The sequence below is a fragment of the Mauremys reevesii genome, linkage group 9 (genome assembly GCF_016161935.1).
Source record: "Mauremys reevesii isolate NIE-2019 linkage group 9, ASM1616193v1, whole genome shotgun sequence".
Taxonomy (NCBI): domain Eukaryota; kingdom Metazoa; phylum Chordata; order Testudines; family Geoemydidae; genus Mauremys; species Mauremys reevesii.
The window spans coordinates 101,191,003-101,208,370 of record NC_052631.1 but is presented as its reverse complement, the minus strand read 5'-3'; the positions used below and the strand labels follow the sequence as shown (position 1 = coordinate 101,208,370).

Genomic DNA, 17,368 nt, shown 5'->3' with positions numbered 1-17,368 from the left:
CATCAATATAGGGGAGAAGCACAGAAACCTTACAAGCAGCATGTTGCCTTTATCCAGTGTTAATCCTCTCCAGTACAGGAGAAGGTTTCAGACAAGCAGCCAGAGCTGCTTCTGGGGTCACATCCTCACGCCCTTTGGTTTTGATCCTGGAGCTAGAATGGAAAGATGAACCTCAACTGTTACTTAAAACCCCGAAGGTGTTTCTGGCTCTTTTCCCTGTGAAGACTGCTGGGAAGACGCAACTTTTTTTTTTTAAAAAGGAACAAGCAACTGGACTCCACTTCTGTATTGCGGGGAGCAAGGCAGGACTGGAGACTTCTGTTAGGGTTTGGAGGGTTCAAATTATCACCCCCCCCCCCAATGCTCATGTAAAAGAAGTGACTTCACTTTAGGGGGATATCCCAACGGATTGCCTCACGGACCCCTCTCCCCACCAAGTCCTGAGACCAGCAATGTGCATTATGGTGGGGTCCTGGTGGACCAGAATTTGTCTGGTTAGGGGCCATGGCATATGTGCTAGGCCTACCCAAAAAGGCTAAGCAAAAGTCCCGGTGAAAGGCCTGGGTATGGACCTAGTATTCTGGCTTCTCCTGTAGTGCTTTTCTCCTTCGAGGTAATGGGGTATGCTCACTGCAGTCTTATAAAGCTGTTCATGAGCCAGCCTGCGACCTGAGCATTCCCGAGCTTTGGGGCCTGCTTGAGCTTTTGACCCAAACCCGAGTCTCTGTAATGGACTGAACGAGAATGTGGAATCCCGGCCGTTCTGCACTCTGAGGCACATCCAAAATCTGGATCCAGACCCATGTCTCAGGTCTGGGGTGTTGGCCCAGCTCCGAATATCGTACTTGGGCAGGGGATGGTCTCAGTTGGCATGACCCAGCCTCCAATCTCAGAGGAGCTCTGTACCCATATCCCCCCAGGGAAGTCTCCAGTCCCACCTTGCTCCCCGCAGTACAGTATTTAATAGGGAAACACTGGGCTGCCGTTAGAAAGAACTGGTGTGCATTGCTGACCAAGGTGCTTGGGGGATTCAGAAGGAGGGGGGGGGCCTGCTACAGTGCAGACCCATTGTCAGACTCCACCCGCCCCAGAGTGGAGAATTTATCTGAGTCGTAGTGAATATCTGAGAGGCCTCTGGGGACTGATTATCATATCTCTGGCAACTGATGGCTGGCAGTGAGAGATCTGATTGTTTAGCTTACGACGCCAAGTTGACTAGACAACTGATCGCAGCTGACATGGTAACAAAATAACCAGTGACACAATCCCTGCTCTTTAATTTTTAATGATTCCAGGGTTTTTTTCTTCTTCCCTCTACTGGAATTCACTAGTTTTAATCATGTCTTTTTAAAAGCACCTTCTCCCTCAGTGTCTCTGTTCCTTTATGCTTTTTTCCCCTTTGACATTCATTTTTCTGTCTGTTTTCAACCCCTTCTGGTCTCAGCTTTTCCTTTCTATATTCTCCAGATTTTGGTTTCCTTCCATTCCTCCCTCTTCCCTGCATCTCTCACAATGGTCTCGCTCCCGCTCAGCCTTGCCAGCTGTGTCTGCAAAGCAGCAGAAGACGTACAATGCACGCTATGCCTGAACTCGAGTGAGAGCGAGATGAATCTCGTTGCCAATGCATTGTGTTATTGTAGCAGCGGCAGATTAGAAGGCTCCCTCTTCATTTGATGCCTTTGTTTGCTGCAGCTTGAGTTTGTTTTTTTCCTTTCAGAGTTTGAACAAAAGCCCCATAAGAACAACTCTTCTCTGGAAGCTTGGCTGGGATCGCAGCATTGGGTAATGGCCTCCACCGCCCAGCTGGAAACAACACCATTTGTTTCATTAGGAGGACATGTGGCACTTTTGCAGATGTCCCTCCTAGAGACCAAATGCTGATTTTTCAGCCCCAAACCTGAAGGCTCTGGCTCTGTGCAGGAGACTTCCCGGAGGGGTGGGGGATGGAACCTGCCCCCCTCCCCCAAACAGAGCACAGAAACATGCACTCTGGGGCCATTAGCTAGACCTTACTGGCTGTTTGCATCCGTGCCCGTGTCTGGAGTATTGGCTAGTGCATTCTGACAGCACCAATCCAAACACATTCCTTCTTCCCAGCCCTGTGTGCCGACACGCACTGTGCAACCGCAGCACGTTGTGTTGTGCACAATTCCCCGGACAGTGTCCCTCTGGCCAGGGGCGGCTCTAGGAATTGCGCCGCCCCAAGCAGGGTGGCATGCCGCGAGGGGCGCTCTGCCGGTCGCCGGTCCCGCGGCTCCCGTGGACCTCCTGCAGACGTGCCTGCAGAGGGTCCGCTGGTCCCGCGGCTCTGGTGGACCTCCCGCAGGCACACCTGCGGATGCTCCACCGAAGCCACAAGACCAGCGGACCCTCCGCAGGCATGTCTGCGGGAGGTCCACCGGAGCCGCCTGCTGCCCTCCCGCGGCGTGCTGCCTCAAGCACGCGCTTGGCGCGCTGGGGTCTGGAGCCGGCCCTGCCTCTGGCTTCACCCTGACCGAGGTCAGCAGAACTGCAACCATCTGGTACTTTTGAGACCTTGTGCGGGCCTCCCCAGGCGGGCAGGGTTACCCTTCTCGAAGCAGGCTGGCAAGCTGCTTTGGTTTTCCAGCCAGGGATGTTCTGTTTCTGTTCTTGTTTACTTTTTGTAGCTAGCTCCTAGTGAACAAGGTAGATCAGCTGATGTGCTGCCCGTCTTATTTACAAGTGCTCTGTGCTTGTTTTCGTGAGTCCATCAGCTCTGCCCACAGGAGGGCTATCCAGTCCTCAACCACGCATCTTCTGGGCATCATGACATAGCCATTCTCTGGGTCCTGATTTCAACTCCGCTCTCTTCCCTTTCATGCTGGCTATTTTGAAGTTAATTTCTTAATGGAAATTTTTAGATATCAAAATTTATACCGCTCTTAGAATTTTTTTTTATTGCCAGATATTTCCTAGTGGACTAAAAACTGAGTGGGAAAATAGAACCATGTGGGGCTGAGGAATATATTGTTGATTCAAAATGTTCTTTAAACACACAGAGGTTTTGGATATCATAAATATCACATTGATATCTTGTTATGGCTTCATTTCCTTGTCTGTTTATAGCCCTTTTATAACTTCCAGATGCATGCAATGGTGACAGCACTGTTGGGAGACAGGCAGCCCCTGCAAGATGCTGCATCATGCAGAACCATTTTTTGATGATTGCAGGTTGGCCCTGTGTGGCCTCACGACATGCAAAGTTGCCTACGCTTCGCACTAGCTGTGACAATAATGCATGTTGCCGTTACGCCAAATGTTGCTTGATTTAGCTGCGTTTCCAGTTAGTTCCACGCAACCCGCGCTCTGCTTCTGAGGCACTCGATGTTCACACAGTGTAATGTACCTAGAGAGGGCTTGTTTTTGTGAAAGCCCCAGGAAATGAAGGCTGCCCAACTTGACGGTAACTCTATTATTTACATAGTGCCATAAGTGTGGGGGCGGGGGGGCTTTACAGACAGGTCAAAGACGAGGTTCCTGCCATGAGGAATTTCCAGTCGAAGGGTCACCTTCTGCTCACGCTCCTGATTTTTGTTACTGCTGATGTACTGCCTTTCATTTTGTTTCCACCATGACACATGAGGGCCATAGATCTTAGTGTTTCACAGGGATGATTTCTTTTGTCCCATTGCTGCTTCTGGTATTAATGTTTCCTGGAGTACCTACACCGAGTGTTTGGCTCAGACATCTCGCCATTCCACTTCGCATGGGACGTCTGAGCCTTTCGAGTTCATTTGTTACCATGTCTCAGGCCCATGCACAGGCTAAATTCCTGTTTTGACCATTCTTCCGGCAGGGATTTCGCTGCTCCCTGGGATTTATTTCCTAGCAGACCCACTGCAGAGGCTTTATGGAGCTGGAGATGTCCAATGTCCTGCTTAGTATTTTACCCAAGCCACGATCCACCTCTTTGGTCACGTTTCTAATTTTCCTGTCCTGTTTAGGTTTTGCTGTTGGACGGTATTAGAGGTGAGAATGCGGCTATGGAGGAGTGGCTGGTTTCAATGCGACTGCCCCGGATGGTTTCATTCCATTGTGCCAAACTTTCTCCTGGTCTCTCTCTCGTACTATTAGCATCAGCTATTTCTCCTAGTGTTTGGTGAGATTGTTGTGCCTTGTGGGTCCAATGAGCTATAAATGCAGCAAACCTTATTTCTTACCTCTAAATGAGGAGAGATGGAGCTAGGATAATTTTGGTACCTTTTCTATTTGACTGCAGGAACAGTGAAGTCTTACTAGTGTTGTTTGATTTGTATTATCATAGGGCTTCTTGGTCCGTATTTCCACCATCAGGACCAGCAGTGCCATTCCAGAGAGAAGAGAGCATGGAGACCTTCCCATGCAAAGCCAGGACCAGAGATGATGGGCCCAAGCAGAACATGGGTAGTCATCCAGAACACTGGCTTACCGCAGCCCGCCCCATCCTCCAAAGAGACTCTGGAGGCCATGCCTTTCCACAGGAAGTGCCTTTGGACAGTGGAGGGGATAGATGAGTGCCCACAATGTTTCACTGATGGCTGCATGTTAAAAATCCCCAAACCTTTCCTGGAGTGTCTCATTCTGTTTGTATGAAGCGTTGTGAGAAAGCAGCTGCGGGCAGGTCACTCTCAAGGTGAATGTGCGAAGTGGCCGCAAGCCAGTGAAAAATAAAGGCATGTTTTGTTTCAAAAGTGCGTGTGCTCTCGGCAAGTCCCTGGGGCTCCTGGCATGTGGCCGAGGCAGACCTTGCTCTCCGACTTCGGGCATCCTGTTCTAAGTCCATCCGGAGTGGGACTCTGCTGTGGGTTACTGACCTACATTTGATGCAGTTTCTTGGGGAGAAAATTTACATGAGTTTTCCCCATGTTTTTCCTAAAAGAAACAAATTAAATCCACAAATGCCTTGTGCATCTGGAGCTGCACGGAGGAATTTGGCAGGCCAAGGAGGTTTTAACCTCAAGAGTACGACTTGACAAGCTGCTAGAACATTTTTGAAATATTACATTGTTTGGAATATTCCAGGCGAGGGCTGGGAAAGCAGCAGCAATCAGCTTCCCTGTGAAACCCCAGACACAAACTCTTTAATGTACATTTATTAATTTACAAAAACAATATGATGAATTATGGGTTCAGATTTACTCTCATTAATCAGCTTTTTTTTACTGTAGTAATTTTCTAACCAACCAGTTAAATGTTTGGGCCGGATGTTAGCACAGATAGACGTGCAGGGCCCAGCCTTCCGTTGAAATGCACGTGTACATGTCCAGTGCAGGCTTCGAGCTGGGTTAGCTTCAGGTAAGGGGGCTGAAACAGAAGGTGCTTCCTGCTCATCTGTCCATCAGCAGGGCTGGGTGGCCTTGCCCCTTTCCCCATCCCCAAAAATCTGCAGGTTGCCTGTCATTTGTCTGAGAGGAAAAGATCCATTTGCCACCATGCATCAGCTTGGTCTTCCCGGCTTCTGGTGCCCCTCAAAAGCATGGTTCCTGATCTAGTGGGTAAGGGCCGTTTCACCCTGGGATTTGCCCCAGGAGGGTTTGAAGAAAGTGCTCAGTGGAAATCAGCCAGTCTCCCCGCCCCACCTGCTCCCACCCTGTGGGCCTGAATTCCTGTGGGATCTCTCTGGGGAGTCTAGAGAAAGGGGGAGTACACTGCCAAGCCCCTCCTCCTTAGGTGCCCCACCAGCCCAGCTCCAGAGATCTCTGCGGAACGGGTGTGTGAGGAATGTGTCCGGTGTGCAAAGACCCACCTGGTCATGTTTTCGCCTGGAGCTGGAGCCAGAGGCCATGCCGGGTTTGGGCCTATCCCTCTGCTACTAAGGGTACGTCTGCCTGTGATCTGAGGGACGATCCCAGCATGGGTGGACGTAGCTACCATGGCTTTCCCCGTTCTAGCATGGCAACAAACAGCAGCCTAGATGCTGAGACGTTGGCTTCCCTGTGGGCCGTACAAGCGCGCCAGGGACCTTGGGTACATCATCCCATTGCTCGCCTGTGCTGCTGCGTCTATGCTTCTCTTTTACACCCTGCTGCGATCACGCCTCAGAGTGCCAGGCTGACCTATTCTGAGACAAGCCAGTGGTGAGGTTTGAGGCGTTCCCAGGGCTATTGGTAGGGCAGATAGAGCAAGTATCCACGAGGAGCGGAAAAGGAGCTGGAGAAGAAAACACTGTTTATATTTCAATCCAAACAATCATTTGGTCTCAGCATCATGCAAAATAAACTTTCACATGCTACTGATTTTTTTTCTTTGTTACAAAGCCTATCAGCTGTTTGAACAAGCAGGGCAGAGGCGCTGTCAGAAGTGGTTCTGTACAGTGCAGCTGGCAGCAAGAATTACGGCTGCAGGGCGACATTCTCTCAACTCCCGCCCGGGAGCACATGAGCACAGGGCTATCGATCAGTGATGTGGGCTTGTGAAAATGTGCAATTTTTCTCCTGTGTGCGAGGCACATGGTGTCAGCTGCAGCTCTGAAAAGAGTCAGGTTTGTGTTGTGCGCATGTGCCAGGCGCTCTCTACGGAGGTGTTCGGTGCTAATTATCCAACAGAGAGCACGGCGCGCCTAGCGAAAAATAACCCTCATTACGGTGTTCAAAAGTGACCTTCCTTCTTGTAGTGCTGGAGCATCATGATATGAGAGAGGTGAATGTTTTCATTTTCAGTGGTTTCTAATTACATGGCGCCTTCTAAAAAAATTGTGGAAAATTTTCTGTTTTAAAATTTTTTTCAGATTTTTTAAAAACTTTTTTTATTTTATTTTGTTGATTTTGTTTCTACTCCTTCTCCCCTGATCTTTTCCAGTGGCTAAAGAGAAAGAAGGGGGAGGTGGAAAACTCCCTGAACTGAATTGAAAATGAGAACAGTTTTATTTTTTTGTTTTGAAAACTAATTGTTTTTCATCAATCACTGAAAAACGTTGAAACTTCCCATGAAGAATTTCAAGAGAACGAGGTTATTTTTTTTGCCCCCACCCCCACATACCATTTTTCAGCTGACTCTGATTCGAATTTATGGCCCACAAATCTTAGCGCAGGTTCTGTGCTAGTGGGGATGTGTGGGCGGGGGAGCTACCCTGGAGGGAGGGTGAATTCTACATCGTCCTTCCTGAAGGATGCGTGTGCTGCTCTGGATTCAGGATTGCAGCTGTGCTGTTTATCTGCCCTTGGCATATGGTTTCCCTGGGACACTCGACTGTTTTCGTTTCATACGTTGATCCCTAGAGCAGCGTCACTGTTGTATCAGTAGATTTTAAATCCTGGGCACGTCTGTTTGGTTGTTCTGTCCATGAAGCACTGGCTTAGGTGCGCTGCAGTGAAAAGAGGGAATAGGGGAGTTTCTCTGCTTTTCAATCTTGTTGGTTTGTGCGGTAAGGGCCAGGTTTTACGACATGTTGAACAAAAGCAAGTCTGCCGAGCAGTGTGGTTGATTTGCTTTCTAGGGAATGGGATGTTTGTGCAAGGAGCCAGCACTGGAGTCAGCCTTTGTGTAGTGGCTGATCAGGTGCAGCAAAATCCTCCCCATTCACACGTGTTCTCTTTGGCCACAGCTCCACTTGGAGTGAGAGGGTAGGTGAGTCTGCAGGGCGCACTGAGCCCCAAGAGTCTCTGCAGACGGGTTTTCACAGCATTAGCGGGATTTCCGAGCAGATGTTCACTCTGCCCTCAGGGGAGCGTGGTGTGGTGTCTCCCTCCCCTGTTCTCTTGAACAGGTCCCTTCCATGTCGCTTGGCTCAAGGGGCTCTCTAAGGGAGTGTGCATTGGAGAGACCGTTTGCCCTATTCAGCTACCCCCACAGAAGGGAGGAAAGCCCTGGGTCCCCTGGACTGGAGGCCGGGGCTCCAGCTCTTAGTGGCTATTGCATAGATCAGCGGTTCTCAAACTTTAGCAATCCAAGGACCCACATTTTGATTTAAAAATGTTCATGGACCCCCCGCAAGCCAGCTTCTCATTTTCCCCAGAGGTGCTCAACCCCCACTCATCCCCAGACCCTTCCCCAATTCCATCCCTTCCCCCAAAGCCCCACCCCTGCCCCTCCTCTTCTCTGCCTCTTTCCACCCCTTTCCCCAAGCACGCTCCTCCTGCATGCGCTGAACAGCTATTCCCTGCATGCAGGAGACATGTGGTGGGAGGGCGAGGAGTTGATCAGTGGGGCTGGCAGTCCAGGACATGACTCACGGACCCCCTCTCTGCGGATCCCAGTTTGAGAACCGCTGGCATAGATGGTCTGTTTTCAAGAGGGCTGTGAGTCATCCAGCCGAGCGGCCAGTAATGCTGCGTATGAAACACTGCAAACTCTGCTCCGCACACAGCTTTTGAAACCCAGATCCTGGCAGGCCATTTCCCCCTACGGATTGTTCCTCGCAATCTGGGCTGTCGCTCACGGTCCTGCCAGGGAAGGCGCCTGGCTGGCCTGGCTCTGGGTAGTGCTTAGGCACGATGAGAATAAAGCCAATGTCCTGCTGGCTGCTGAAAGCATTCGGGGCTGGAGGAAGGCAGGCCAGCGTAGACACTTGTATCTCATCACCAGCTGCCTCCCTCTCCTTTCTGTACTCAGCTAACAAGGTGTCCAACCCCTACACAGGGAGCAGTCGTGGCGTGAACAGGCCTACACTTCTGCACCCTCTGCTGCCCAGGGCAGCCTGGATCCAGGCCCAGCTGGGGATGTGTGCGCAGGTTTGTGGATAATCTGTTACAAGTGGCAGAGCCCAGTCCCATCTGGGTTGGCAGGAGAATCTCCTTCCCTTCCCTCTCACACAGCTTGCTCCGGCCTGGTCTCTGCTCCCGGGACTAGCTACGAGCACTGACCCTCACTGGCTTCCCCTGCAGCAGAAAGCCTGGATGCTGTTGTGTTAAGGCACTAGGCTGGCGTGCGACACGTGGGTAGAGGGTCAGAGCTGAGCCCACGATGGCAGATCAGTTGCATGGCAACAGTCAAAGTCTTTTGTGTTTGTTCCATGCTGGAGCAAAACCAGAATGTTTCAACCCTCTTCCCCAGGCTGTGTCAATGTCCGTTTTCGGATGGATAGCGGAGCTGGTGACTTGGGAAGGGGGGGTGGCTGTGTCCATCCTGCTGGTCAGAGCACTCCCCAGGCATGTGGAAGACCAGGTTCGAGTCCCTGATTTGGAGTGAGCTGGCTCTGAATTAGGCGAGCAGGGACTCGACTCTGGCTCTTCCAGTCCCAGCCAGTGCCCTAGCCAGGCAATAGAGTGTGAGAGACTCTCTCTCCCCTTTCTGATGAAAATGTCTTCAAAAGTGCTACGTCTCCACCCCGGGTTAGGCTGGGAGGGAACAGCAGAGGGCCCTTCCCACCAGCTCGTTTGGGGATCTGGTGCTAGCAAGAGAGGCTGATCCAGCAGGCAGGGCACTAAAGCCAGGCTCTGTGTGGGCCTGAGGCAGGTCTGGCTACGCCGCAAGGCGTGGCCGTGCCGTGGGATGAGACAGGAGCGCTGCCCTGTCTGCCAGGTGACCACAGTAATGGCCGCGAGGTGTGCGGGTCACGTACGTGCATAGAGAAGGGGCTAACTCCCCAAGAACAGCCCCCAGTCTCTATAACCCCAAAGTCACCAGAACGGAGGCAGCTCCCTGCAGCAGCCCCCCGAGCGCCAGCTTCTCTGGGCTGGTATTGGATTGTTACTGCTGCAGGGCTGAGTCTGCCCAGGTCGTGGCAGGCAGTGGGCGGGATCTGCAGGGCAGCCTGGCCCTTCCGCCCCCCGGTTTCAAAGACGGTAGTGGGCTGCTGGCCCTGGGGCCTGGGCATGCCTGAGGGAGCCGGCGCTCCAGACCCAGTGGTCTATGCGGAGCTGCAAGAGGCACGTAGAACTGCTGGTGGGGGGGCTCTGTCGTGCAGGCCACGCGCAATGAGGGAAGCTGCAGCGGGGGCAGCGTTGAGCAGTTGAGGCAGAGAAGAGCTTTCTGCCCTCTGGGCATTTTTAAAGGCAGTGTCCAGCTTTGGCCTGGGGCAGTGTCTGCATGGCACATGTCCCTTCTCGTTGGGAGGAGCGGGCCCATGGCCCCAGCAGAGATGTTTGGGGCGGCAGAGGGAAGCTGACTTCGAACAACAGGACAAAATGTTTACAGCGCTTGTGAATGTTTAGCTTGCACGAGCGTCTTCAACTAAATAACGTACAAGGAAAAGAAGCATGAAATGGGAATGATGTACACAATTTGCTGTGAGTTGTATCTGGGTTTGAACGTGCAGGCTTACAGCTCTGCCGTGCTTTTCAACAATGGGCTTGTTGTTGCTTTACCTCGAAGCACGATTCTTCTCTCTGCTCTGGGATTTGCTCTGCTGCAAACTTAAACTCTTGTGCATCATCTCACAAGCAATGTACCTGGTTTAAGACATCTAGGTAATGTATGTCCATATTGTGCATCAGAAGGCAGCAGCCCTCTGAGTTTTTCCTTCACTTACAAATTAAATATTTTCCCACTGTGAGCTCACCTCAGTTTCCCCTCCTGCTTCCCACAGTCTACATTATCTTCTGCACTTTTTACTCCCTTTGTTGAATTTTCTGTTGTTCCTTTAATAAGCACAAACATCTACTGCTCTCTGGAATTTGTTGTCAAAGACTGAGAATCCTTTAAAGAAAGTGGGATTTTCCCCCTGAAAACCATTAACTACAGAGTGTGTGTGTGTGCGGTGTGTGTGTGTGTACATCCCTAGTATAAGGCACCCACTATCTATGTTAGCAAAACAGCTCAATATGCTTATGCAAATTTCATTTTGTTCTTGTTTCTCTCCTCTTCATGTACTCACATGATCTTGGATGGGGGATTCTCAATCAGTTTTGCTGCCAAAAAAAAAAAAAAAAATCAACAAACTGGCAAGCATTCATATTTCAGTCCTGGAGTTATGTAGGTTAAAGTCTCCTGGTGGAGACAACAGAACGTATCAGAAAGAAAGCAGAGAGCTGGAGATGTTGCCTGCTAGAAGGAAAGTGGAATAAGGGACCATGTTATTCTATATCCATCTCCAGCTTGAATTCTGACACTTTTAAGGTAAGTGGAAGTCACTTCTTGTTTATCTACTGTTAAAATTTTGTTTACGATATGTTGCTTTACCTACCATGAGGCAATGTGTCATGCTGCTTTAAGTGGAAGCATAGCAAATATAAGTACAATACTTTACAAAAAATAAAATAAAATGAAAATAAAAAATCTGAAATGAATCATTTAAGTGCAGACAGCTGAGCATGTAGAAACAGCTGGTGCTAGTTCATGATAATTTATCTACAAGTAAACATAAAACAGTCCTACTGAGAGTAAATCAAACAGATAAGACTTCATGGCTCTATTTCCAACACTTCAAAAGGTTTCAAGATAGAGTAGGCACGAGAAAAAGGTGATCTATACAATTAAAAACAAAAACCAAACCAAATCCCTCCCCATGGTGGAGGAACTGTTTAATTAACAGTAAACTGAGTTTAAGATCCAGTGTGTGTGACTTTAAGTGAAGAAGCACTAATGTATTAGGATACATCCATCTGCAGCCAATTTAATTCTTATTACATTATGATAACCGTGTATTTAAAAGTTCGTTTTACCAGATTTTTCTAGGCAGTGTATTATTTACTGTAGTATTAAAATATTTCGTGCAAAGCATACATGATCATGCATGAGAAGAATTGTCTAAAGTTGTTAAAATGATAGAAAATATTGAGACTTTTTGAGGCTGTCATTCACCCTTTGTTAAATAAAACAGCATTGTTAGATCTCAGTGAGCTAGATCCTGCAGTCCTTACCCGGTCAAAACTCCCCGTGTCTTACCGAGACCTTAGCTAGGTCTGAAATGGCGGCATTTATACCGTGCAAGGATTTTTAGTAGCATAAATATAAATGGTTCCATGAGTATTTAAACAAACAGCAAGTGTTGTTTTATCTTACATAATGACACATATTGGAATGTCAAAATGACATCCTTTTTATTGATTAAACTCTTACATAAGAATATAAGAACATAAGAAAGGCCATACTGGGTCAGACCAAAAATCCATCTAACCAAATTAACAGACTGTTTCTGTACGATACTCCTAGCATTTAACAGAATATCATTGGTCACCAAAGCTTTGGGGAGGCAGTCAGAGGTGTTTCCATAACAGTATAACAGCAGCAACAGTAGTGGCCTGTTGCTCCCTAACTGGATTAATTGTATTGTACAAAGTAGAGATGTGGACACTAATTTCCCAAACCTATCTTGTGATTGGCCAGCTGGGCCTTTGTGATAAGAACGGCCAGATTGGGTCAGACCAGAGGTCCATCTAGCCCAGTGTCCTGTCTTCCGACAGTGGCCAATGCCAGGTGCCCCAGAGGGAATGAACAGAACAGGGAATCACCAAGTGATCCATCCCCTGTTGCTCCTTCCCAGATTCTGGCAAACAGTTTCTAGGGACACTGTCCCTACCCATCCTGGCTAATAGCCGTTGATGGACCTGTCCTTTATAAATGTATCTAGTTCTTTTTTGAAGCCTGTTATACACAACATCCTCTGGCAAGGAATTCCACAGACTGACTGTGTGTTGTGTGAAGAAATACTTCCTTGTGTTTGTTTTAAACCTGCTGCCTATTAATTTCATTTGGTGACCCCTAGTTCTTCTGTTATGAGAAGGAGTAAAAAACACTTCCTTATTTACTTTCTCCACACCAGTCATGATTTTATAGACCTGAATCAGATCCCCACTCTTAGTCGTCTCTTTTCTAAGCTGAAAAGTCCCAGTCTTATTAATCTCTCCTCATACGGAAGCCATTCCATACCCCTAATAATTTTTGTTGCCCTTTTCTGAACCTTTTCCAGTTCCAATATACAATGTGACTAATGCTGTGCTTGTGCACATGCACTGAACGTTGAATTGAAATTTCACATGAAGTAAGTCCTCAAAAGATGTGTGACTGAGCTCTGTCTTCTACTCCTGTATTCGTGGCTATGTGTTGTGGCTGCTCCTGCGTTGTATTACTGAACTGAAGGCCAGTCCTGCTCCCACTAAACTCCAATGACTAAACTTCCACTGACTTCACTGGGAGCAGGATCAGGCCCTTGCTTCCCTGACACGTTCTTCTCTTCCAGTGAATACACAGCACCGGGAGACAGGAGACCTGGGTTCTATTCCCTGATTTGCACTAGTCATTGTGTAACATTTGCAAGCCTTGTAGCCTTCTCCATGCCTTAATTGCCCACTCCATGAAATGGAGCTTTGCCTCGCTTGTGGGGTGGTTGGGAGGTGACATGAATGTCTGTAAAGCGCTGTGAGCTCTTTGCATGGACGTGCAAAGAATGATTGTTTTATGTCAGCTGTGAGAAAGATGGGAAACAGGATGAGCACATGGAGAAGAGAATCAGGAGAAACCCAGCCTGGGACTTGTCCTGAATCAATGGGCTTTCCCTTCTGCTGCCCACAGCAAGAACCTCCTCAGAATCTCAGAAAAAACCCAGATGCTCATCCCTTTGCTAGGCCTAATTAGGATGTGCCATCACCTCTCTTTGGTGCTAATTGTACCCTGTCATTGGAATAGAAGTTCTGAGAATAGCAAAGGTGATTTTGTAGGCTACGATTGACTCTCACACTTGTTTTATATCTGCAGGTGAACAATGCGATGATAAAGGTGTCTCTAGCACGAGAATTTCCAGCAGTGAATATCTCCTTGCCAATACCCAAGATGTATAGTAATTACTCCAGGCTCAACACTACGGAAGAAACGCTTCAAGATGTACATTCCTCCACTACAAACACATCGACTGAGCAGATGTCTCCCTCTCCCTGTCCACTTCTATATTCAGACTATCAATTTACACTGATTCCAGTGCTTTACTGCGTTATCTTTGTCCTTGGGCTTGCTGGCAACAGTGTGGTGGTCGTGGTACTCTGCCGCCATCACGGCCCGAAAACCATTGCTAATATTTACATTTTCAATCTGGCCATGGCCGATTTGTTGTGCCTAGCCACACTTCCCCTTTGGGCAGCCTATTATGCCTACGGATACAACTGGCTTTTTGGATCTGTGATGTGCAAAATTTCAAGTTCCGTTCTGTCTCTGAACATGTTTGCAAGTATATTTTTCATCACCTGCATGAGCATGGACCGGTACCGGGCTATTGTCTATCCAATTCGATCTCAAAGGAGAACACTGCAACAAGCTTCACTGATAGCATTACTTGTCTGGGGCCTCGCTTGTTTGTCTTCCCTGCCAACGTTTTATTTCCGTGACACGTACTTCATTGAAAGCTTGGGGGTGAATGCTTGCATTATGGCTTTTCCCTATGAGAAGTATGCAAAGTGGTCTGCTGGAACAGCCTTAATGAAAAACACTCTTGGCTTTTTGATTCCTTTAATTGTCATAGCCACATGCTACGTGTGGATCTGGATGCACTTAATGAAAGCACGGGAATTTAGGAAAAACAAACAAAAAAGAGACAAAGTCTTGAAACTGGTGGCTGCAGTTGTTGTGGCTTTCTTAATCTGCTGGCTTCCATTCCACATTTTAACCTTTTTGTATGCCCTGGCTCAGATGAACATCATTGATAACTGTGACATTACAACAGTCATCGACACTACTTTGCCTTTTGGAATCTGCCTGGGATTTGCAAACAGTTGCATCAACCCTTTGTTGTACTGTTTCATTGGACACCAGTTCCAGGAGAAGCTCCAACATCTGTTTAAGCTGCGAGTCTATCAGTTTAACAGCACCAGACAAAGCTCTTCTTCAAGAAAAGGGAGTTACCTTAAAGATGCCGAGACCCCTGGGGGCTGTGACAAAGAAAGACTGAACTGTAAACCAACCCTGTAGGTAGCAAACAGGGTTTCTTTGGGGCATCTGGATGCTATTAATGCCACAACACTGTCCTCTTTTTTCTTCCATTTTCCAGGTACAAAATGTTCAAAGGAGAATTTATTTTAATGGACCTGGTCATCTACTTTACCTGCCTTTTGGCAAAGAGCAATGAATGTAGAATTTTTACGTAAGGTGTAATATATGTAAAATAAACCTATACACGACATTTTAAAATTATAAGATTGTATGTAGCTGGGGGCACGTGAATGCAGTTTAATACTACATAGGAAAGGATGACCAAAAATAATGCTACTAAAAGACTGTGCAATAGAGAAAAATGTGAATATTACACCCCCTCATTAAAATGTCTTCCTGAAAGAAAGAGTTTGTCATGATAAAAAGCTGTCAATCGTGTTATAAAATGAGTAAAATACAGATATTACTGTACCTGTTTGTAAGAAAAGATTTTCATTTAGTGAAAGTATTTGATTAAGAGATCAGATTCTTTATGCGTTCTGAAAGAACCCTCCCACCACGTTTTGAAAACACTGGACTTATTTCCTGTTTGTTTGGTTCTGGGACCATTGCAGCAAATAGACAGTAATTGGATCAAAACCAAAACCTTTCGAATGCTGTCCCCAAGCCAGAGCTGCTGAAATATCTAGTTTTGGAGGGGAACCTTTTGATTCAGGAAAGCTTTTTGGGAGGAGCAAGAGACACATACCTGCTCTACAGCCTGGTGGTTGGGGTCGCCGGCTGGGATGTGGGAGACGTAAGTTCCTGATCTTCCTAATTGAGAGCAGAGTTTTCCATCCCAGGTCACTCAGAATCAGGCAGAGCAGCGAGTGGGGCTCCCAGGCCATCGCCCTAGGCATCAGTCTGTGATACTGACCCATCACAGAACAGATACAGCCACAGGAAACCTTTTGGGTTAGCCAAGATTTCATGTTCTCAGAAATGTTCTGACCTGCGCTAGGAATGAGCGGGGCCCTGGTTGATTCTGGCAGTTAATTGCTCGGCAATTACTGAAACCCAGAGTGGAGCTACAACCACACAAATAATCATATTCAGATAATTGCCTGGTATTTAAAGGGACAGGGTCATGGAACGGATACTGTCACCCCTTGCAAGGTCAGTAGTGAGGGGCAATATTTGGCACCTTTCTCGTTCTGAGCAGAGAGGCCAAGCCCTGAATGAATCCTCAATTACACACTAGAAATGTGAATGGGCCCCTCCACCGCCTCTGCTCTCAGCGTAAGAGTCATACATCTGGTCAGTGCGGCACCCTTTACAATCCCTGCATTCTGCCTGCAGTCTCGCTGCCAGCTTCCAGAGGCCAAGCCAAAAAGTTGTTTGGACTGAGAAATGTTCTGTGCCTCACATTTAAATCTAGCTACACTGAAATCTGTAGCCATATGCAAACAATTACTGGCAACCTCTGTGTGTGACCCAGCAGCCGCCAAGTGGAAACTCCTCCTGCAGCAGATTAACAAACACAGCCTGGGGTTCACTATTGCTCCCTCTGGTGATTTGCACAGCTCTGCCGGGAGCTGTGGAGGGGGTGCACCTTGTCTGCTACACAGATATGGTAGGGGTAATTTATAAGCACCGAGGGCCAGTTTCTGCCCTCAGTTGCACCCACGATAGGCTGTAACCCAATGGAATTGTGTGCGTGTCACAGAGGGTGGAATTCAGTGGAGGAGCTCCTGCTGCCAAGGATATTCATTTCCCCCTGCAGGCTGATTGCACTCTTTGTTTCTGCAGTTGCATGGAGATTAAGAACCTAAGAACAGCCATACTGGGTCAGACCAGGGTCCATATAGCCCAGTATCCTGTCTCCCAATGACATATGCTTCAGAGGGAATGAACAGAACAGGGCAATCATCAGTGATCCATCCCCTGTCATCCAGTCCCAGCATCTGGCAGTCAGAGGCCTAGGGACACCCAGACATGGGGGTGCATCCCTGACGATTCTGGATAAAAGCGGAAGCTGGGCCTATCCTCCATGAGTTTATCCAATTCTTTTTTTGAATCCAGTTATAGTTTTGGCCTTCACAACATCCCCTGGCAGTGAGTTCCACAGGTTGGCCATGCGCTGTGCGAAGAAGTGTTCCTTTTATTTGCTTTAATCCTGCTGCCTTATTTATTTCACTGGATGACCCTGGTTCTCGTGCTATGTGAAGGGATAAATAACACTTTCACTTGCTCCCCACCAGACATGATTGTATAGACCTCTATCATATCCCCCCGTAGTCGTGTCTTTTCCTAGCTGAACAGTCCCAGACTTCCTAATCTCCCCTCGTATGGAAGCTGCTCCATTCTCTTAATCACTTTTGTTACTGAGGGGCAGCTACCAGCTGTGGGTTAGAATGCTGGGTTAGTCGGAGCGCGAGAGCAGGACAAAATAAATAGCCCAGGGCCCTAGGGAGCAGCTCCTGGGTGGGACGGGGGCCTTCGGCACATGGATCGCCTCAGGCCCTTGCACAAAGCTGGTCAAGCTGCCTCTGCGTCGATTCCTCTTCGCTGCTCTGTGGAGCTGGGGATCCCTGAGTGGCAAGGGGGCATGAAAGGCGGGTGAGGGGGATGTGCATGGACCTATCCCTTGGGG

General features: G+C 48.2%; 2 protein-coding genes across 4 annotated transcripts in view; one reads left to right on the top strand and one right to left on the bottom strand.

Moving 5' to 3' along the window:
• Positions 1-17,368, bottom strand: part of LOC120372182 — a 56,987-nt gene that overhangs the window by 2,926 nt on the left and 36,693 nt on the right. Inside the window, exons 1-4 of one of the 3 annotated variants that reach the window (XR_005584771.1) lie at positions 16,197-16,389; positions 15,485-15,683; positions 10,754-10,787; positions 6,806-7,303 (exon numbers count right to left, since the gene is read on the bottom strand). Coding sequence is in view for 1 of the 3 variants with exons in the window: in XM_039489057.1 (XP_039344991.1) it covers positions 10,754-10,787; positions 15,485-15,683 (233 nt within the window). In the remaining 2 variants the exon portion in view is untranslated. Of the gene's footprint in view, positions 1-6,805; positions 7,304-10,753; positions 10,788-15,484; positions 15,684-16,196; positions 16,390-17,368 lie in introns of those variants that run through there. The other 2 variants (XM_039489057.1, XR_005584770.1) reach the window with 2 other exon arrangements.
• Positions 10,686-15,194, top strand: AGTR2 (angiotensin II receptor type 2). Its single transcript, XM_039489056.1, has 2 exons — positions 10,686-10,995; positions 13,573-15,194. The coding sequence occupies exon 2, from the start codon at positions 13,585-13,587 to the stop codon at positions 14,773-14,775; it is 1,191 nt and encodes a 396-aa protein (XP_039344990.1). The 5' UTR covers positions 10,686-10,995; positions 13,573-13,584; the 3' UTR covers positions 14,776-15,194.